We start from the raw sequence: 23,477 nt of genomic DNA, 5'->3' as shown, positions 1-23,477 counted from the left end.
TTCATAAGAGTATTGTTGTTCACACATGTTATAGGGCTGAAAAACACCAGTAAAATATCAAAATACCCCTCTGCAGTTAACTGCCGAGGAAAAATATATCCGGCTGCAGTTAACTACCGAGGAAATACTCGGCACTTAACTGCTGAAGAAATCCTCGGCAGTTAACTACCGAGGAAATCCTCGGCAGTTAACTACCGAGGCGTCCTGAAGTCCAGAAATGGCAGAAGCACTTACTTCTGGACCTGTAATGTGTTTTAAAACACATAACACACAAACCTATTCCAATATTTTCACATCAACAACAATAATAAATATTTTCACATTAACAAAAATGCACCACGATAGCAAATTACCAAGATGAAATCAAAATGTACCAACATCATTTAAAATACATAATGTCAACCAAATACGAACAAAAGTCACCAAAGTTTGAAAATGAAACTAACAAAGCCTAAAACCAACAATCCCTAAACAACAACTACAAGTAATCCTACTGCTGGTCTGGGTCCTGCTGGTGCCTCCTCCTCGGCCTCTGGCCTCGCCTCCTGGTAATGATCGGCGCGATCTGCTGCCTAACATCATGCAAGGCCTCATACAACTGCTGAGGGGTCATGCTCATCACCTCCTGACCCAAAAACGCATCAGCATGGGCAACAACGGCGCTAACCATGTCATATGTATCAGGCGAGCTTCTCGCCTCGTACCGCTCCCACTGCTCTGCAATGATCTGCTCCTCATTTGGAGGCCTCAGAATATCTCCCGGAAGAAGTGGCAAAATCTGAGGGTGAGACACAACGGTGTACCATCGTACATAGCCATCTGCCATACGCCATGGTTGCTCTCCTGCATGCTCACCCCAATCGGCCGCCTTAAGCGTGCGAGGGCGAAAGTCGACGAAGGCCTGCACAATCTCAGTCGGTGACAGCTGTACAATCTCAGACGGATGTCTAGGGACGGTCTGGACGTATCCGTACTGCCTCAAAACCCTCTCGGGCAAGTGACGGTACACCCTACGATCACCGCACATAATCCAGCCTGAATGCCAGAATACCTCCTCGAAAGCCTGAAACTCCTTGTGCTCTTCGTACGGCCTCCAGCATACGTCATCAAACGTAATACGATCAAGCAATGACCGATACGTGGCCCCCTCTCCATGACCCTTCTGAAGAGTCCACCTCGCCGCAACCGGTAAATTTTCAATGTAGTCCGGGTTTGGATCAACAACATAAAACTTAGGAAAGTGCGCCAAAAACCATGCCTGCACAAACCATACATGTGACACCCTAAATCCCAAGAAGGGACATATATTATCGAAGGGACTATGAACTTAAGATCATTCTTAATTCCGAAGGGACATTAAACCGAAAAGGGACTATGGTCTTAAGAATACTCTTAATTCCGAAGGGACAGAATGGAGTAGAAAAAGGAGAAGGACTTGTTAAACAAGTCGAAGGAGGGAGAAGAGATGAAAGACTCGACAACACAAGTCAAAAAAGGAGAAGAGAGAAGGAGTTCCCGACAACTCAATGAAACTCTTTGGTGTGTGGAATGCACTGTGTGAGCTCTCTATTTATAGAGAAAATTCACAACTAATAAGTGAGAAACTTTGGGAACAAGTAATATGAGAAACTTTGGGAACAAGTAACATATTACTTTGCGATTAAGTAATTCACATATTAGATCTAGTACAAAAATATCTTAATTGAGTACTAAAATATATTAAATTTAGTACAAAAATATATTATATTATGTACCAAAATATTTTAGCAAAACTTGGGGACTAAGAAAGCACTTTCTAATAGTGATTAAATTAATTATTTAATTTATCATTTCCAAATAATAAAATATATATCAATATATATTTTTCTCTAGTGCTTATGTACCCCCATTAATTAGAGGTACACCCCCACTATATAAACACTACTAATGTGTGTGTTCCATCCGATGTGGGACTTCCACTTTTTTCAATTCACACAACACTAGTTCTATCCAACATGGGAATTTGTGTTTAGTCTTTTTACTCAATTTCCACACATGTTCCAACACTCTCTATTGCAGATTTTCTCTGCCTCCCTCTTCGACGCACCCAAGTGCCTCATCAGTAGTGCCTCTCCCTCTTCTCTCAACATCTTCTTTCGGTGGCCCAACATCTGCCCTTCAATCGGGACATGCATAAGACATGCGACATCATCCAAAGTCACAGTCATCTCCCCCATGGGCATGTGAAAAGTGTTGGTCTCGGGATGCCACCTCTCGCATAAAGTCATCAACAAAGCATGAGGCACAGTGGCGTAGCCTAAGAAAACCAAGTCATGTATGCCACTCTCCCTAAGCGGATCCCAAAACCATCTCTGATTGTCGTTTGGACGTCCGAGACTCAAAATCTTAGGGCCATGATTAATTGGTTTTACATTACGCTTCTTGCGGCACTGAAAAAATAGAAAAATAAACATAGTTTAAACAATGTAAACATTTACCTAATAAATATAAAACTTAACAAATGCTAAAATAAAAATAAAGAAAACATATAAAGAAAACATATAGATAAAACATATAAAGAAAACATATAACAAAAACAATTTAAATCAAGAAAGAAAAAAATAAAGAAAATAATTAAACATAAAGAAAAGAATTAAAAAAAAACACATATAAAAGTTGATATAATAATTAAACAAACACACACATAATTGAACGTAAAGAAAGAACATTTAAAAAATTATACTTACGTTCTGTGAATTATACCAAAGCGGCAATGACACATGATTTGCATAAGAATGAAGCAGAGATAGGTTTTGCAGTCCTCCAGGAAAGGGAGGGTCCTTAGGTAACACCTCCGGGGCAGCCGCTGCTGCAATGTCATCATCGTCTGGCTCCCCTGGCATATGCGGATGCTCTGGCATATACTGCTCGTCATACCCACCATCAGTGACATCATGGTGATCCTAATAATTCAGGTACTCCACCTCCTGGGTCGGGTCAACCACCTGCGACTCTTCAGGCTGTGCCTGAGAAGCCTCAGATGCCTGAGAAGTCCCTGAACCATCCGCCCTGCAACCTCTTCCCCTCTTTGGGATGTGCCCCCTTTGCCTTTCCTTCCGGTGGCTTTGAGTCATCGCACGCCTACCACCAATCATCTTAGATGGATCAATGGGGTCCTGATCGACCATATCTACACAAATTTTTAATAAATTAACATCATTTTTCATAACATAATCAAACACATTAAACACACTAATCATCATTTTTCATAACATAATCAAACACATTAAACACACTAATCATAACTTAATCATTAACATTAACATTAACAGCAATGAACATCATTTCCATAATCTAAAATCATTCATACAATCATCATTACAATAAAATCAATAACCTAAACTAATCATTTCTATACACTTACAATAAAATCATTCATACAATCATCATTATGTCCATCATTTCCATCATAACTTAATCATTTCTATACACTTAATCATTTACATCATAACCTAAATACACTAAAAAATCAATATACACTTAATCAAACTATAATTAACATCACTTCTATCATTTCCATAACCTAAACTAACTAAATAATCAATATAATTTTCACTGAGGCATTTGATCAAACACTTTGTGTGCAAAGTATAAAACATATTCAAATTGTGTTCATTTGCCACCATTCAAAGCCACATTATCATTTAAACAACATAGGCAACAACTACATTCATTTATCAATTCATAAACTACACATGTAATCATCAAATTGTCAATTTTAAAATCAACCCTAACCACATGCAAACTACTCTAATTTTTTTTAAAAATAAACCTAAACAAACTAACATTAACATTGCAATGATTAATGGTACTTACTTGTGATGATGTGGGATGATTGACTTGCAATTCGTGAAAATGTAATTTGGAGAGAATTTGGGATGTGTTTGAAGAAAAAGAAGGAAACTGGGAAACTACTTCTGTTGCGTTTTTGCTTCTGTTTATGTTCAGTACACCTCGGCAGTTAACTACCGAGGAATTCCTCGGCAGTTAACTGTAGCCGGATTTTGAATCACTCGGCAGTATTTTACTCGTGTTTCTCAGCAAAAACACATGTGTGAACAGCAATACTCTATTCATAATATAGCGGATAAAGTTAAGCTTCTTTCCTACTAGCGGTTGAAGGTAAAATACATCAATCTAGCATTTGGTTATCATTGTTGGTAGCTTAGCTTGTTCTCGTGTTTGGACATTTGTTAATAACCCTTATTTTTTTACTTCTGTCAGGTCGACTATATTTTAATCGTAAGACCATTGTGTTCCTCTCTCGTACATCTTATGCTATGAGAAATGTTTTTTATTGTTAATATATTTCAAAAAATTATTGATTCTGTAAAAAGATAAAGTATTATTTTTTTTAAATGTCAAAATTAAATATATGAACAAAACCAACAAGTCATTTCCAACCTAAGAAGTGTTTGGAAAGTACTTAGAGAAAGTTTACATAGTCGCAAAACAAGATGGAAAAAACACTTCTCTCAAAAAAAAAGATGGAAAAAACATAATGAAAAATAGGCAATGAAACAGGCTAAAAAATGCTTCCAAACACGTAAGGGGATTTAGCCATAAAAAATAGTAGTTGAAAACGAAGGTAGCATATTTCGCTTTCAACCGCAAAAAAGACTAAAGCTTAATTTTATCACATTATCTCATCTCTCAAGGATAAATCGATGATACAGCGTAGGAAGATGTTTGATTACATCTAAAAACAATTGCCATGTTTGACAACCACGGTAAACATGCAGTTAAATTCTTAGGCGATGAAACCTCCTAGTCGATAGAAGGTTGGGTGACGTTGAAGCAGTCGAGCGAGGAGGGCTGATTCATTCTAGAGGATATAATTTAGGGTGAAATAAATTTTGAAGTAGTCGGGTTGTCTTGCAAACAAGTAGATAAATCCTTCTCAAATTTCAGCTTCAATCTGTTCCTTCGTATGTTGTGAGTATTTTCCACATTACTGTTACTCTTACTAATGAGATTGAAAAAATACTTAATTCTTATTGGCAGGCCCATGTTAACAGGAATAATATAGGTATTCATTGATTTTTCTGGGAGCGGCTTACTACACACAAATAATTTTGCACCATGTATTTTAAAAGCCTTGAAGCTTTTAACATGGCAATGCTCGTCACACAAGCTTGGAAAATATTCATGAGTCCAGGTTATTTAATCACTTTATTACTCAAAGCTAGACATTTTCCTATCAGTGGTTACTTTGCTTCAAGCATTAGAACAACCCAAACTACGTTTGGAGGAGCATTTGGAGCGTTAAGTCGGCGGTTCAGGGAGGTTTCAAGTGGACTATGGTGACATGCGACTGTATCTCAATTTGGGATCATAATTGGTTTCAAAGTGGACATACTATCTAAAGTCACCAACAATGCATCCGCCCATGGAGTCCATCAAAGTCTCAGACATGATTGCAGAATCCACGAAAAGCAGGAATACAAAAGGTTATTAACAAGTTCTTTTTTGCCCACGCAACAAACCATATCTATTGGACACCGCTTTTTGTCGCAGTTCAACGTGACACTGAAACCTGTAAGTTTGAAGAGGTGGTAGATATTCGGTACACAATGCTTATAGAGGCATCATTGAGCACATCGACAGCTTAATTCAAAAGCGGATCAAGGGCAACTAGAATATTATACGACGAGCCAAGATGCCACTAAAAGGTTAAGAATTTCACTTGGAGAGTTAGACACAGTTGTCTCACTACTCAGGCACAACTGCATAGTCAATGTCCATCATTATGCGCTTTTTGTGATCATAATGAAGATAACTTACATGATTTTATTTATGTGGAACAAGAGTATGCAATGCTAGCAGCGCATGGGTGTGTGAAATGCCATCATGCAGGTGTTGAACCCGAACAACATCGCACAAAACTTGCCTCTTCAAAAAAAATAAAACATTACACAAAACTTAGTTGTTGTGTTGTGGAATATTGGTACTCAACAACAACTCACGCTTACTGTCATGCTATGGAGCATTTGGAACCGTAAGAACAACAATGAAACGACAACAAACTTTTTCAAGCAGTGTATGAAAAAGCACATTAGATGTTGACAATTTGGTAGAACTCTCAAGAAGCAAGATGTGGGATACTAATGGCTTACGTTACTACATTACACTCGATATGGGTTAAACCATCTTGAGATCAGCATAGGTGCAATGTTGATTCACATTATGTGATGCTCTCGACAACTTTGAAATTGAAATTTGCATCAGAGATAACAAAGGAGATTTGTCATAACCAAAAGTCCAGAACTAATTTGATCTACCCTGTTTTTGAGGTTGATCCAAATGAAGGACTAAGACTCTTAACCTCGTTAAATTGAGTAGAGACTCGCATATACTTGATATGGATTTCCATATATTGGACTCGAAGACAGACTGTTGTGGATAAACTCGATGAAAAAAAAAAATCAATGTCTAAGATTATAGTGTCATTAGTTCTGCTAGGGTGACTATCTTTAGTTAGTTTGCATATATCTTACAAACACTCTAACATGTATATCCAAACTCTATAAAAAAAAAACTTGTATATCCAAACTACTCCCTCCGTCCCTATATCTAACCATCCATTTGACTTTATTTTTGTCCCTAAATCTAAACCCCTTTTCAAGTTACTAGATGCATTTATTATTATTTTCCTAAACATACCCCTAATTAATACTACTAACTTATTTTGAAATTTAAAAAGTCAAATTTAATACACATACAAACAAAGGACAATATGGTAATATTAACACACAAAACAGACATAATAATTACACTGACAACTTTTCTTAAGAAATGTGAAAAAAATAAAGGGAGGTTACATTAAGGGACGGAGGGAGTAATATTTCAAACGAAATATGATTTCTTTTAAAAACAAAATAGATAATTAATTATATTTTTATTTAAAAATCACGTCACACGTTTAATTTTGTAGGGGTAATAGTTAATTTGGTTTCTGAACGTATAACGAGTAGTTACAATAATATTTCAATGTATCGAAATACAAAATAGTTTACGACTTTAAAATAATCATTTAATGTTGATAATGACTCTCTTTTTATAGGGATTGATACGACGATAAATAAATATTTATATGAATTGATATGACACTAAATACAAATATTGAGAGACTAATATAACAATATTAACAAAATATTTTAATACAAAAGACTATTTTAATTAACTTAGTGCATAATCAATAACCATTTCAAAATTTTAACTTATTCAAAGATTATTTAAAGAGCTTAAAATAGAATTAAAAAATAAATTTTATATTGAAAAGATAACTTTTGAAATTTTTAAGACATTGAATGCACAATTTTCAAGATTTTTTTTTTATACATTTAGTGTTTAATTTATGCTCCAAAAACATAAGTTAGCATTTTTCTAATTACACATTCGGGATCCAAATAACTATTACCTCAAAATTTTAATTGGTTCCAAATCAAACATATTTTTCTTCTTTTTTTTTAGGTTTCAAATCAAACATTTTTTTCTTCTTTTTTCTTTTTTTTTTTTTAAAAAGTAGATCTTTATGATCCAAATGAAAAAAAATTGTGACTTTGGGTGAAGAAAGTGGTAAATGATAAAGCTTTGAGGTTCTGATGATATGTGGGTATGGTTTTGGTGATGCTGATGAAACAATTGGATTTATGAAGATTTCTGCAGAATTTGAACTCAATGTAATGTGTTGTTGTTAGAATATTTATGGGTATGATGATATTAGGTGTTGTTGTTAATAGTAGTGATGAGAGGATGAAGATGATGGTTATGGGGTAGTGATTTAAGAAGAAAAAATAGGCTGTTTTTATTTACCAGTTTTTTGATGAAGATTTAATGAAGATGATGAAGATGATGAAGGAAGAAGATGAAGAAAAAGAAGATGATAAAAAAAAAACTTAAATGTTATTTTGGTCCCTTAAGTATTTATTTGGTATCGTTTTGGTCCCAAAATCTGGGTTGGTACAAACCCTAACGTTTTTTTGAATTTATTTAACGGAGGGGACCAAAACAGGTAACGGAGATAAAGATAAAATACCAAAACAATCTTTTTTTTTAGTTAAGGGACCAAAAGAGCATTTAACACTTGTTTTTTTCCTAAACAAAATTTACATGCTGAAAAGCACTTCCTCACATCACATTGAGACCGCCTCCAAATCTTTCGCTCATAAATCAAACACAACAACAGTCATCACCGTTGGATGTACCTCATTCGTCAATTCAGCTGACGATACCTCATTCTACGCTTCTTGTCTTTTTCTGACACGCGCCTTACGCTGACCGCGACCAGAGCGTAAAGTCCACGCAACAAATAACCTACCATGTCCTTTACTCACTCTCACATTTAATTACATTTAATCAGTTTCTTTAATTACAACTGCGTGTCTTTGACGCTCCTTTCAAGCAGCGTGAGCTTCGATAATACTACTAGAAAATACTCCCCTACGGCAAAGTTCACAATAACTCCCATGGTTCACCCAATCAAAATCATCCAAGTAAAAGAAACTAAGATCACGATGGATTGAAATAGAAAAATCAACCAGCTCACGTGAAGTTTACCGTATACTAGAAAATCCTTTTTCTCTTTTTAGCATCAGAATTAAATAAAGCAATTTCTTCAACATCGTGGTTCTTCACCTTAATTCAATTCGATCTTTCTCACCTCGTGCGTTTTCTCTGAGAAAAATTTCTAGGGTTTTCAGTGAGATTGATTTTCCGTACAATCACAGAGATTAGGGTTTTCCATCTTCTTGCTTCTTCATGGTGATTTCAAGGTTCATTGCATTGGTTTCTGAATCAAATTTCACTGAAATCCGAATCTCACTTTCCTCAGTGTAATGACTTCTATTTTCGCCGCTGAATGGCTCGATTTCGTTTCCGGAGCCTCTGTTTCTTCGTTGTCTTCGCAATCGCCGTTGTTCTCTTCGCGAGAGACTGTGTTTGTGATGAATTGGAGGAGCATGAAGAATTTTCTGTAACTGATTTGGATTGGAACCTTTTTCATCAGGATTACTCACCGCCAGCACCACCACCTCCACCACCGCATCCACCGTCGGTATCATGCGTGGACGATCTAGGTGGCGTTGGTACTCTGGACACGACGTGCCAGATAGCGAACGATGCGAACCTCACTCGCGACGTGTATATAGCAGGGAAGGGGAATTTTAACATCCTACCTGGTGTGAGGTTTCATTGCGAAATTCATGGATGCATGATAACCGTTAATGTTACTGGTAATTTTAGTTTAGGTAACAGCTCGTCGATTCTCACCGGAGCTTTTGAGTTGGAAGCTGATAATGCTGTTTTTGGGAATTTTTCGGTGGTGAACACGACGGCCATGGCAGGTTCTCCACCGCCACAGACGAGTGGGACTCCTCAAGGGGTTGATGGGGGTGGTGGAGGGCATGGAGGGAGGGGTGCTAGTTGTCTCGAGGATACAACAAAGCTACCGGAGGATGTTTGGGGCGGAGATGCGTATTCGTGGGCTACTTTGCAGCGACCGGAGAGTTTTGGGAGCGCTGGCGCATCGACAAGTAAGGAGAGTGATTATGGTGGGTTGGGTGGAGGCATTGTGAGGATTGTTGTTCATAAAGTTCTTGAGATGAACGCATCTCTTTTGGCTGAGGGGGGTGATGGAGGGACCAAAGGTGGCGGCGGCTCTGGAGGCAGCATCTACATCAAGGGTTATAGAATGTAATAGTTATTATTTTGGGTTTTATTTGTTTATAATAAGCATGGTATTGAATTGATTAGTCTGAATTAGTGAGTAATTTTTCTATTTTAGTAGTTACTCTTGATAGACTATGTCTTGTTTGCAGTTTCGATATTCATCCTCGCCGTGTTATCTGTTTTTTCATTACTTCCAACTTTTTCGCTTATTTGCATTTCATATTCCATAGAAGGTTATTTCTAATTTTAATCACGATTTTAATTTTGGTTTTTCTCTTTTTGATTTTGAAGTTAAGACACATGATCAATGCGTTCCATATTCCATATATGCTTTTTAATTTCGGTTTTGCTCACTGCCATGGTCCACGTGGTTGTCTATGCATGGCATCAGTTAATCGTTATCATTGTTTCAACAAAATTAGCCATAGTATATTTATTTAAATACCTGACTATTAGTATTATGTAAGAAAATGTTACTGAGGCCTAAAACCATAAAAAAGGGCAGCCCGGTGCACTAAAGCTCCCGTATACCCAGGGTCCGGGAAGGGGTCATAGTTTATGAATTATTCATTTCTAAGGACTTCTTCTCTCTCTATATTTAACTATATGCCTAGATTTATTTAGACAATAATGGAATGTTTTAAAAGATTATTGTGCTTGTTGCAATTAAAGCGTAATGTTTTTATGAATGTAGACTTTATGATTCGTCACTTATCTGTTTTTTCTTTTAAAGAGCAGGACTGGTAGTGGGATGATAAGTGCTTGTGGAGGTAATGGTTTTGCTGGTGGAGGCGGCGGCAGAGTTTCAGTTGATGTTTTCAGTAGGCATGATGAGCCCAAAATTTACGTGCATGGTGAGTTTTGATGTTTTTGCACTAGTTAGCTGTATTTAAACATACTTTGCAGAAGACCTTTCGTGCTAGTTATGATGAGCCCAAAATTTACGTGCATGGTGAGTTTTGATGTTTTTGCACTAGTTAGCTGTATTTAAACATACTTTGCAGAAGACCTTTCCTGCTAGTTAAGTGCTCATATTTGCTAATCTTCTAATATATGAGGTGACATGGCGCTTCTCTATACCCCCGTGTCTGTATTGGGGGATCTTTATATTTGCAAACTAAGTAAGCTCATAGATGCTAAGTGGTTATTCAATTTGAATTCACAGAGAATTGTATTAGTTCTAATTAGTCAACCGCAGTATTCTAGTAGAATAATGGCAAAATTACACAATTGGTCCCTGAACTTAATTTTAGGTAACACTTTCGTCCTTTATCTTTTTTTTGTAACGATTTACTCCTTTCTGTTATAAAATGAATTTTCTAGGCTTGTATGATGAAGATTTGCGTTTGTCTATGAGTTTGATGAATTTTTTTTGGAGTTTTTGATTATTTTTTTCATAAAAAAGGATAACTATGTTGTTATTTTATAACATAAAGGACTAAATCGTTACAAAAAAAAGATAAAGGATGAAAGTGTTACCTAAAATTAAGTTAAGGGACTAATTGTGTAATTTTGCCTAGAATAATATAGTAAATAATCATTTGTTGAGGAAATTCCACTTTTCCCCACTTGATTGCAATTGAATAACTCTAGAATTAACTAGGCGTTGGATATATCATCCAGCATCATACTTTTTGGACAACTCTTGTAGGCAGACAATAGATGAGTCCATCCCTTTGGTCTCTCATCGGATGACTTTGAAATTCTGATATTATTTTATTGTTGTGTTTTGCGATGTTTTGCTATCCCTTTGGCCTCTCCTTGGATGATTTTGAAATTATGATACAACTTTATTGTTGTTTTTTGCTATGTCTTGATTTCAAATTCATCATCTGTTACGTTGACTGCACAGTTAATGTTTATTTCAGGTGGTAGTAGCCTTGCCTGTCCTGAAAATGCAGGTGCTGCTGGGACTCTTTATGATGCAGTTCCTCGAAGCCTTATAGTTGACAACTTTAACATGACAACTGATACAGAAACACTTCTCTTGGATTTTCCTTATCAACCCCTTTGGACTAATGTTTACGTGCGCAACAAGGCTAGGGCCACAGTTCCATTGTTATGGAGTCGTGTTCAGGTTTGCAAAATGCAAATTTATAAATTATTGGATTATCCCAATCCCATTGCTGATTTTCTGTTAGTCAACCCCTTTCTTTCTCTTACTTATTTTCCAACAGCCTTCTTATTTATTCTTTGCTTTTGCTTGTCTTTTTTCACATGCTTTTATATCAATTTTGAAATTCTTTTGTGAACTCTAAATATGAGTGAGTATCGAGTACATGAACATATATGATTACCTCCTCCCATAAACATTTACCGATGAAAAACAAGTATCGAGGCAATTGAATTATCTGATTGAGGTGGAAGTTTTGAAAAAGGGAATTCAATGTTGTTTCACCCAGTTATGTCTCCTAAATCATTGTCATTCCTCTTTCATTTAATATTCTGAGTGATACGTAGGTTTAATATTTTATATTGTCATTATTGTTCTTGCCAAATTTGCTCTCTCAAAGTAGCCATATGCCAAAGCAATTCCACAGTAAAGTTTGGATTTTTATACTGGCACTGAGAAAATTGTTAAAGATTTGATAAGAGATTTTTCCCCTCCTGTATTTCCTGCCCTTTCTTACAAACGCTTTCATAAAATGGTAAACTTCCTTCTCCCCTTCATATTTTGATGCATGTTGTGTCTTTATTTTTCATCGGTATTGAATTTCTATATATTTTTTTTTTTGTTGCATTTGAGGGCATCCGTTAAACTATTTCTTTCCCATTCTTGTTCATTATATTGGTGCAAGGTATTGAATTTCTATATATTTTTTTTGCATTTGAGGGCATCCGTTAAACTATTTCTTTCCCATTCCCGTTCATTATATAGGTGCAAGGACAGATAAGTATCTTGCAGGGTGGGGTTTTGAGCTTTGGGCTGCCACACTATGCTACTTCAGAGTTTGAGTTATTGGCTGAAGAGCTGTTGATGAGTGATTCTGTGATGAAGGTAGCTGGAATCTTTGAGCTTTTGTTTAATAGATCTTGTTTCTTGATAGGTTTTGAAGCTCTAGTTCCGCTATCAACTGCATCTTTAAATTGTGATTTGGAACCGTTTTCAAACATAGGGTTCACTGTTTTCTTATACGACTTTTTTCATGGTCCAATGTCACGTTAGCCTTATACTTAATTTGCATGACAAAGGTGTATGGAGCGCTACGCATGACTGTAAAAATGTTCTTGATGTGGAACTCAAAAATGCTCATAGATGGCGGGGAAGATATATCAGTGGCAACTTCTTTGCTTGAGGCTAGCAATTTGATTGTTCTCAGGGTATGCAACAACTCATTCTCTGTGCATCATTATTCCATTTGTTAGCAGTATATTTGACACATGATGTTTTGTTAACAGGGGTCTTCTGTGATACACTCTAATGCAAACCTTGGAGTTCATGGACAAGGTTTACTTAATTTATCAGGCCCAGGAGATTGGATTGAAGCACAGCGTTTGGTTTTATCCCTATTTTATAGTATTCATGTGAGACAACGCTTGATTTCCTGCCTGATTTATCTTATAATGAATTAAGGGATCTTATTTCCTTTCATTCAGCAAACATTCTTTTCACCAATCTATTTATATAGATTTGTGATATGTTTCTTATTCTTTTACATTTTACCGGTTAGCTGGACAGCTTTTGTCTATAAATTTAAAGTTTATGGTACACTATTTGCCTTTTTTCTATCTCAGAAAAAATGAATATCCACCCCCCCACCTGCCATGCCTTCCAGAAGATATATATAAATAATCCATATAAATTACTATTTTGTTGCTGGGCTTGAAGACTGATGAAAAAAGACACTGTCAGAAAAAAATCATAATGAATTTTGACTCTATTGGCATCATGTTAAAATCTTGGTGCTTACTCATCTTTCTTCATAGTCCATACTCTGCGTTACAATGGACTGTTTTTATTGCTTGTCTTTTTTTGGTGGTTCAATGATACCCTTCCTGAAGTTTTTGGTTCTCATGAATTTTGGTTTGATTCTCCTCAATTTTCTCTTAGCCATTGTGATAATATTGTATGTTCTTGTGTTCAGATTGAGCTTTATTTGTTCTTACCTCAACAAACTGAGTTTGCTTTTTGGCATTTTCTTATAGGTTGGGCCTGGATCTGTCTTGCGTGGTCCATTGGAGAATGCAACAACTGATGATGTGTATGTCTGGTTGCTGTCAAATCATTATTTGTTGGCCTCTCATCATAGTTTCTATTTCTGCTGAATTTCTATACTCTTAATGTTGACAGTACTCCGAAACTTTACTGTGACAACAAAGATTGCCCATATGAATTACTTCACCCTCCAGAAGATTGCAATGTGAACTCATCCTTGTCTTTTACACTTCAGGTACTCGTTCAAGTTTGGATGGTTTAAATTTTTTGGTTATTCTTGTGTATATATATTGTTCAAACTTGAGAATTCTGTATGTTGCTTTTCTAGATCTGCCGTGTTGAGGATGTCCTTGTTGAAGGCCTTATAAAAGGTTCTGTTGTTCATTTTCATAGGGCAAGGACAATAAGTATTGAATCTTCTGGAACAATATCTGCCTCTGGAATGGGTATGTTTCCTTGTTGTCAAAGAGGTTGTCGTCACTTTTTACTCAAATATACATTTCCGACACTGATTTTGTTTAAAAATAATAATAATCTTGCAGGTTGTACTGGTGGTATGGGTCGTGGAAATATTCTAACCAATGGTATTTGCAGTGGTGGTGGGCATGGTGGTAAAGGTGGAAAAGCATGTTCCTCCGATGACTATTGTGTCGAGGGTGGCATTTCATATGGGACTCCAGACCTGCCCTGTGAACTTGGTAGTGGAAGTGGAAATGGAAGCTCAACCGGTACCACAGCTGGGGGTGGTATCATAGGTAAGCTTATGTTTGGTTCAGCTAACACATTATTTTTTAAGAACAGATATTAATTACTGTTTTTTTCCCCTTCAATTTCTCTCTTGTCTCACATCAGTAATTGGATCATTAGAACACCCTTTGTCAAGTTTGTCAATCAAAGGTTCTGTAATTGCTGATGGAGAGAATTTTGATCCAGCAATCAGAATGGAGAAATTTGCAATTTTTGATAATTTTACTGGAGGCCCTGGAGGTGGATCTGGTGGCACTATTCTATTGTTTCTCCATAGCCTTGCCATTGATGAATCAGCTATTCTTTCTAGCATTGGGGGATATAGCGGTATTAGTGGAGGCGGTGGTGGAGGTGGCGGAAGAATTCATTTTCATTGGTCTGGCATTCCCACTGGAGATGTTTATCAGCCCATTGCTACTGTGAAAGGAGACATTCAGTCTGGGTATGGCTACAATAATCTTTTGTTGCAGTTACAAGATTTATTTTAAGCTTAGTATGCTTAATATCATCTTGTAGTACGTTTTTTTGTTTCTTTTCTTCCCCACCAGTGTAGCTGCCTTCTTATTTGAAAAATAAACGGCCCCCAACCTTTGTTATATTTGCTATATTTTAATGTTAAGTTGTTAACAGTTGTGGTTGCCATTGACGTTAGTTTTCTTTTGTCTTTTGCTTTGTATTTATCCTCTTTCCGTGTACCTCCAAAGTAATAGATTTTCATTACTTTTCTCACCACAAGGTAACATCTTAGATAGGCATCCTTCTAGAGGGTGATATATTCAACCCGACTGGGTGATTGCAGCCTCGAACTCCTGTGACTAAAGTAAATCTCCTCTTTTTTACGTAAATTTCATCCTATATTTGTTTCCTTGAAGTTTTCTATTTCAACCCTTGGCATTTCATTTGAAGTTTTACACTTGTTTTTCATACATGTATATTCGTAATTTCTGAACTTCTATATTTTATCTGATTATTGTAGGGGAGGAAAGGGTAAAGGCCTCGGTGGCTCTGGAGCAAATGGAACCATATCTGGGAAAGCTTGTCCCAAAGGGCTCTATGGTACATTTTGTGAGGTATATAAATATAATTTCCAATTCCCCAATTATGTTATAATTCCATGTTTAATTTACACTCTAGCTAGTTTTCTATTTACGAGTTCTTTTGTGAATGTGACCTTTGGGGACAGTACCATGCATATAGAATTAGGGATTGCACAATGTATATAAATACCTTCTGAAGGGATAGCTCCCATACAAGTAACGACCACTTGTTTATTTGCGAATGAACAACCTACTCTTTCTGGGTTCTTTCCTTACCTTAAATATTCATTACTCTCTCTTCTTACTGTATCCCATAACTGCCCACTAAATTCTATAATTGTCTATTTAAACAATTAACCCTATTCCTAATAACTCCTCTCTTCATCGTCTGCACTTCCTCCTAGAGTACATTATCCATTCTTTTTCTGTTGACTGCACCCTGTTTCTAACAGATAATAGTATAGCATTCCCAGTTGTCATCATCCGAGCAATGTATTGGTATATACCTGATTAAAACTATACGACTAGTTAAAGCTGTACAGAAAAAAATGTCTGCATATCATCAGGATTGGAAATAAGTGAAGACGTTGTGGCAGAAGGTTCCTTATGTGTGTGACTAACTGATTATAAACCAAATACATGCCTAGGAACTGGTAACAAACATGCTAGTAGTGACTGAAGTTGAGGGTTGTGGATTTGACAGAAGTTGACTAAGAAAAAAGTAGACTGCAGATCCTTGGGTTGAGAAAGACAGGATGGGGACGGATGCTTGAAAACAAGAGCCAAATTTCTATAATCACACGCTTAACTCCCAGTCATCAATCTGTCTTATCCTAGACCTTTTGTCACACCTACTTTACACTTAGCAAACAAAGATATTTCTTGAATGACTGTTTTGCTTTAATTTTGTAACTTCATTGAGCATTACTGTGATTTGATGCTTTTGTCATTTGCATAGTATTGGTAACAAGTGTTTAGAAGATAAACAGGGTTTATTTATTTATTTATGTTGTGTGTCATAGCCTATTCTGATGCAACCACTTTAAACTCACATTGGTAAGTAAGGCTACGCCTACCTTGATACTGGTGAGCTACACTATCGGCATCCCTTCTTCCTTAGTGCCGTGGGTTAGGTTACCCCTGCTTTTGACTGGGCAAAAGAAAGCCTACTAAAACTAATAGGAGCTTGCTTTACCCTGTGCTCACTGTCTACTTTACGGTTTTCATTTTTTGGTGACTAGATGCTTCTGCTCTTTTTTTTTTCTTTCACTCAGACTGTATTTTCGCATGCCTCCAGGAATGTCCACCAGGCACTTACAAGAATGTTACAGGATCTGATAGATCACTTTGTCAAGTTTGTCCTGTTCATGAGCTTCCTCGTCGTGCTGTTTATATTTCAGTCCGAGGTAGATTTTTACAAATTAATGGATGATTAATTTAGCTGGCATGCCAGAGACTTTGACGTCATGCAATTTAAAAGTTATATTGTGTGAAAGCTGAAGCTTATAAAAAAATATTGTGAAAGCTGAAGGGTTGAACCATAATTCTTGTACTCCCTCCGTCCCATAATAAGTGACCGTTTGGTAAAAAAATATTGTCCCAAAATAATTGACCCTTTTGAAAGTTGAAGGGTTCACTTTTCAATGCAATATTATTTACGTTTTACCAATTATAACTCTAATTAATACTACTTTCATCACTCCCAATTCAATATACTTCCTCCGATCACATCCATAAGCATAAAATAAATTTTCATGTTCATTGAATACCTAATGTATCTGGTCTATAGGTCAGATACGTTAGTTATTCTATGAATCTACAAAGTTGTTTTTGTTTATAAATGTGACCGGAGAGAGTATTCCACTTTGAATTTATGATAATGGTAAATGCACCAATACTTGACAAGAGAACTTAAAACCATTTTTCTCTCTCCTTGACTTAAACATTTTTCTTAGTAAGTGTGAAATGAGCAAACGACTCACTTAATTTGGGACGTAGGGAGTATATTTTTTGATTATGGATTTGCATTTTAATTGCTTATGTATTTATTTTTGAGTGAAGATGGGTAGTTGTGTAATTCTGATCCGGATTATAGTATCTCTAGTATATCAATGCATAAATTGCAATCATGTCCTTTTGTGCAGGTGGCATTACTGAAATCCCTTGCCCTTACCAATGCATTTCAGACCGATATCACATGCCAGACTGTTATACAGCTCTTGAAGAGTTAATTTATACATTTGGTGGACCTTGGTTGTTTGGTCTTTTACTTACGGGTCTCTTGATCCTGTTAGCTTTGGTGCTTAGTGTTGCAAGGATGAAATTTGTTGGTGTTGATGAATTACCAGGCCCAGCACCCACCCAACATGGGTCTCAAATAGATCATTCCTTCCCTTTCCTGGAGTCGCTAAATGAGGTTTTTCTCCAACTGTTGGTTCCTTTTTGGTATCCTTGTTTTGATTTGTTAATTATGATGATCATACCCCGAACCAGTAGATATTTTGTTTTCTTTTGTGAATATTTGTTAATGGCATGACCATGTTTGTTGTGCAATGGCCAGGTCTTAGAGACAAACAGAGTCGAGGAGTCGCAGAGTCATGTTCATAGAATGTACTTTATTGGACCTAATACTTTCAGCGAACCCTGGCAGCTGCCACATACACCTTCTGAACAAATACATGACATTGTGTAAGTAAATTTCTTTTGTTTGATCCTTGCAGATTCCTTAGTTGAAATTTCTGGCTGTTGAAATTTTGTATTTGGTTAACTTATTTGGGCATGATATTGAGATGGAAATCTTTTAAACTTTGATGTGGCAGTTATGAAAGTGCATTCAATACATTTGTGGATGAGATTAATGCTATAGCAGCTTATCAATGGTGGGAGGGAGCAATATATAGCGTTCTTTCCTTTATTGGATATCCACTTGCATGTTCATGGCAACACTGGCGAAGGAAATTGAAGTTGCAACGATTGCGTGAGTTTGTTCGATCAGAGTATGATCATGCTTGCCTTCGTTCTTGCCGTTCACGAGCTCTTTATGAAGGGATTAAGGTTTGACTTGTTGACATGCATGTTTAGCCTATGGACAATGAAACATTTGAAATGGAATCGAGTTTTTTAAAACTCTGTTGGTTTAGATGCATCTATTGATCTGAATCTATATTGCACACAAATGGTCAAATATAAACAGTGAGTTTATTAAATGGTGGGTCGCTGGATTCATGTTTAGTGAATAGTTTGCTTAATACCAGTCAGTGTTATCATATAACGGCTATGGCGGATTTTGGAGGCTGATTTTCGGAAAACCAATATGGCATTTTGTGAAGGATGGTGGCGCCATAGCGCCAGACATCTAATATGACGGCCGTATGTTGGATTTTTTGCTTTCCGCCATGGCCCGCCATAGACAACATTGTATCAATGTCATGCAGAGTTGTGGTATTGTTAAAACAATGACTGTCTGTCTTACAGATGCCATCTATTTTATTGCATCACTGTTTTCTATCAAATGATATCACTTCGTTAAGTTAGACAGCCAGAATCTTTTAGGGCATTCTGGTAGCCGGTATTATATTAAAATTTCATCATTCTTTTTTCCTTACGTTATCTATCATAATTATATACAGTCTTCACATTCTTGTTATATTTTTGAATTTAAGAGTTTTTCATTAGGAATGAAATTTTCTCGAGATAACTTTGCAATTTTTTATTTCAATTGAAGTCAGTAGATTCAGGTTTTAATTCTGTGTAGAATGTAAATTGACTCATAAACTTATGTAGGTAAATGCAACTTCCGACTTGATGCTTGCATATGTGGACTTTTTTCTTGGTGGGGATGAAAAGAGATCAGACTTGCCTCCTCGATTACATGAAAGGTTCCCAATGACATTGCTTTTTGGTGGTGATGGAAGTTATATGGCTCCATTTACCCTTCACAATGATAATATCCTTACCAGCCTCATGAGTCAGGTTTGTTAATTTTTGAAACACAATTTTATGTGCAGACACACTAAGATACGTTAAAACTTGTTACTTTTTATTCCACTGTCGGGGAACTTAATTTACATGCATATTTGTTTAATCTTTGTCGCAGTCAGTTCAGCCTACAACATGGTATCGATTGGTTGCTGGGCTGAATGCACAATTGCGTTTAGTGCGCCGTGGACGACTAAGAGTAACGCTGCGGCCTGTCATCAGATGGCTCGAGACTCATGCCAATCCTGCATTGAGCGTCCATGGTGTACGGGTTGATCTTGCCTGGTTTGAAGCTACAAGTATTGGCTATGGCCACTACGGGCTCGTGGTTTATGCTCTTGAAGGAGGAGGTTATAGAGGAAGTATTGATGGAGCGTTAAGAAATGAGGAAATATCGCGGTAATTAATCCCTTATACTCATGACATGCCACCAAATTCTTTTACTACAATCTTAATTAATGAGTAACAGTAAACATGATGTGCTGATAAATAATTTATAGAGATATGTGATATGGCTTTCTGTGTGTGATGATATTTTCGGTTCTGGTTTAATATAATTTTTGGTTTCCAGGGTTCAGACTGTTAAAAAGGAACATCCCTTGGGGATTGCAAGTGGAGCTCGCTTAAGCCCTCATGGAAGAACAGAGGAGAATTGTATGAGGAGAAAGATGCATGGAGTTGCTTTAGATGTAAACAATTTGCAGATGCTTGACGAGAAGAGAGATATTTTTTATCTTCTCTCTTTTATACTTCAGAATACAAAGCCTGTTGGGCATCAGGTATCTTGTAATGATAACTTTTGCAGACTTAGCCTGTACTGGTGCAGTGGTGCTTGTATTATTTGAGAACTGACTTCCTCCTTTTCCTTTATTGTGGTGACTGCAGGATCTTGTTGGTTTAGTAATCTCAATGTTGCTTCTAGGAGATTTTAGTTTAGTATTACTTACCCTGCTCCAGTTGTACTCAATTTCTTTGGTGGATGTATTTCTTGTATTGTTTATATTACCTTTTGGCATTCTTCTCCCATTTCCTGTTGGAATCAATGCTCTATTTAGTCATGGACCCAGGCGTTCTGCAGGCCTTGCACGTCTTTATGCTCTGTGGAACCTTACGTCCTTTATAAATGTTGTGAGTTTTCTATCAAATTTCAGCTGAGTAGTATTATTTTCCCCCTTTTTGTCACATTTGGATTTTTCCATTTATTAGGGTGAAATACAATGATTGGGTTTATTTGTTTTAATTGGGGATTTTGTGTTACTTTTTCTATCACCAGGTGGTTGCATTTCTATGTGGATATATTCATTACAACTCTCAATCCTCTTCCAGCAAAAGACACCCAAGCATCCAGCCTTGGAATATCATGTAAGTGTATTCCTAGCTTCAGTAAGATAACATTTATTTGGGAATATCTGCCTAGTTGTTTATTTTTTAACTGGTTGGGGGTGCAGGGATGAAAATGAATGGTGGATTTTTCCAGCTGGACTGGTTTTGTGTAAAATATTCCAGTCTCAACTCATCAATTGGCATGTTGCCAATCTGGAAATTCAAGACCGTTCCTTGTATAGTAATGATTTTGAGCTGTTCTGGCAGTCATGATGGTATGTTCACATCATATATTCAACATTAACTTCCCCCCCCCCCCCCTGATTTTCTCTTATTGATCCATCACATGTTTGATTTGCGTATGTCTAGAATAGGTCAAAGGTTGACATAGAGATGATGGGAAAACTTTAGGGGGGGGAGAAATAGAATTACATAAACCCAAAGTAGATGTTGTAGAGGTATTCGTTAATGTAACACCTAAAGTTCAATAGTTATTTTAAAATGAAATCATTTTCACCTTGAATTCTCTAATGTGTAAATATCAAGCAATTAAGTATTCTTCAGACTATGTTATGGTCTAGTAACTCATGCCTACTTTTCACTTTGTTCAATTGAGAAATGCTTTCAATTTCAGTAAAACCAGAATAGTGAGAATTTAGGTGCAGGTTTATAATTTGATCTGAAGTACGTTTTTGTAATTTATGTTTTCATACCGCATTAAAACAACCTTGAAATGAAAAAAATGTAGGGCAGTTTATGCTTTCGTATCTCTATCAGAATAATCTTTTAATGATAAAAAAATGCAGGGCTGATATAAGTTAGCTTCGTTCTTGTTCTCTCAGCTTTTATCTGGGCAGTCAAATTAAGTTATTGCAGTAAACTTTGTTAAATTCAATAATTCCATCAGAAGTCTGGATATTTTTGTTTTAGGTTTTTGTCACAAAACTAACGATTTGAGTGAGGACAAAAACTCGTTCCTCTGAGAAACCTACAAATATAATTCTCAACGCTAAGCAGCCAAGAGTCTGAAACCGACATGACTGTAGCTTTGTTAAGAATTGATTAGTTTTTTGGCATTGCCTACTGATATCCGTATTTTGTTGCATGTGATGCTTGACGACACAACTATAGCTGAGTGAGTGAATCTTTATACCCTTCTAGAATCCAGGCTTCTGCTCTGTATTGTTAATGTGTATCTTTTATTTTTGATGAATCGGCATATATTATTTATGTTATAGGTTATAATAAATTCATGCAAAGCTGCTGTAATGCATGCCTATAATGTATAAATAATTAGAAAAATAACGTCATAACTTTTACACAATTACTTAAAAAAGAAGTTATGATGTTATTTTTTAACTAACGATTATGTAACAACTTATAACTTATTTAGTACATGACCTTGAGGTCTTGTCTGCTAAGTAGACATTTTTATTTTCTTAAGAATGGTTTTTTTTTTTTGTGTAAAAGGCTGTGATTTTATTTTTGAATTACCGATTTTTTCTCTCTCTTAAAGCCACATACTAGATAGGTAGACTTATATATTTCATGACCTGTTTGTTTTAGTAAGCATTTTTAAATACTCTGTATTTGTTTATGGCGGAATACTGGATTTCGTGTACGCTATACTTGGGTTTTGCTATAATCACCTTTAATTTTTCACTCAAGAATTATCATTCCATATATCAAAATGTTTTGTATATATTCGAATATCAATCATGTTATACCCTTTAAATATTATATTTCCGGAAGCTATTTTTCAAAAGGTTATATAATATGAAACTTAATGCTTAAACAAGTCACAAATTTCCCATAACTCTTTCAATTTCATATTATTAATCTGAATTATTTATCACGCGGACGTGAATAATAATTTAAAATTACTGAAGTCTTAATTGCAAGTGGTAACAAAACAAATTTCCGTTGCAGTTTGTATTATAAAAATAAAAAGAAGGAATCACATGTTATGGATATTAAAGATAGTTTCATCGAAGAGAATTATTATGAAATGACATAAGTCTCTTTTAATTTAACTAAGCTCTTGGGTTCAATGAGTTAAAACTAATATGAATTAAGCTATTATTAGAGCTTATGGTCGTATCTGTCACAATCATCTTTGTCTTGAGCTCTATCGTCTGTTTTGTTAGCTATGATCTACCCTTTCAGTGCGCCAGCGGCTGCAGCCATTTCCGTTGTTTGTTGTGTGCTATGATGGTGGCTTTCTCTGTCTATTCTCTACGTTGCAAGCTCACGTTGTTGTTGATGTCTTGGATATAAGTATATTTTATAAGAATATGACATATAGAGTTGGGTGTGTTTTCAAAAACCAATTCCTAAATTGTTTGAGTTGGATTCCATTTTCCAAGTGTGGTGTTTGATCTAGTATTGTGAAGCAGAAATGGTAATAGCTTTAATTTTGAGATTTCGTTTTGCCCTTTTTTTCTTATTACAACCCTTCTCTCTATTCTATTTAATCTCTTTTTCTATAATTTCACATGTTTGTATCAAAAAGTAAAAGGAAAAACTGT

General features: G+C 36.0%; 2 protein-coding genes and 1 pseudogene across 6 annotated transcripts; 1 reads left to right on the top strand and 2 right to left on the bottom strand.

Moving 5' to 3' along the window:
• Positions 1 to 359: 359 nt before the first annotated feature.
• Positions 360 to 1,996, bottom strand: LOC146942787 (uncharacterized). The gene is made up of 2 exons (XM_085750060.1): positions 1,979 to 1,996; positions 360 to 1,258 (listed from the first exon to the last, which is right to left on the bottom strand). The coding sequence occupies exons 1-2, from the start codon at positions 1,994 to 1,996 to the stop codon at positions 491 to 493; spliced, it is 786 nt and encodes a 261-aa protein (XP_085606186.1). The 3' UTR covers positions 360 to 490.
• A 25-nt stretch (positions 1,997 to 2,021) lies between these two features.
• Positions 2,022 to 3,134, bottom strand: LOC146942786 (uncharacterized; annotated as a pseudogene).
• Positions 3,135 to 8,674: 5,540 nt separating this feature from the next.
• Positions 8,675 to 23,371, top strand: LOC146942785 (ephrin type-B receptor). Of its 5 annotated transcripts, none has more exons than XM_085756869.1 (23): positions 8,675 to 9,732; positions 10,447 to 10,562; positions 11,577 to 11,785; positions 12,587 to 12,706; positions 12,901 to 13,029; positions 13,108 to 13,233; positions 13,855 to 13,910; positions 14,000 to 14,099; positions 14,193 to 14,310; positions 14,407 to 14,619; positions 14,717 to 15,053; positions 15,588 to 15,681; positions 16,946 to 17,054; positions 17,793 to 18,064; positions 18,209 to 18,336; positions 18,468 to 18,702; positions 19,432 to 19,620; positions 19,745 to 20,025; positions 20,198 to 20,405; positions 20,512 to 20,754; positions 20,900 to 20,988; positions 21,075 to 21,224; positions 23,097 to 23,371. In XM_085756869.1, exons 1-22 carry the CDS (start codon positions 8,900 to 8,902, stop codon positions 21,220 to 21,222), a joined length of 4,353 nt encoding a protein of 1,450 aa, XP_085612995.1. In that variant the 5' UTR covers positions 8,675 to 8,899; the 3' UTR covers positions 21,223 to 21,224; positions 23,097 to 23,371. The 5 variants fall into 5 exon arrangements, with proteins under 5 accessions (XP_085612995.1, XP_085612993.1, XP_085612994.1 ...); XM_085756867.1 differs by lacking the exon at positions 23,097 to 23,371 and adding an exon at positions 22,081 to 22,367; XM_085756868.1 differs by lacking the exon at positions 23,097 to 23,371 and adding an exon at positions 21,880 to 22,367.
• Positions 23,372 to 23,477: the final 106 nt, after the last annotated feature.

The sequence above is a fragment of the Medicago sativa genome, chromosome 3 (assembly GCF_051527215.1).
Source record: "Medicago sativa cultivar Bolivia chromosome 3, Bolivia_mono, whole genome shotgun sequence".
Classification (NCBI taxonomy): domain Eukaryota; kingdom Viridiplantae; phylum Streptophyta; class Magnoliopsida; order Fabales; family Fabaceae; genus Medicago; species Medicago sativa.
Note: the sequence above shows the minus strand (reverse complement) of the source record. Positions and strands in the feature narration are given on the sequence as shown.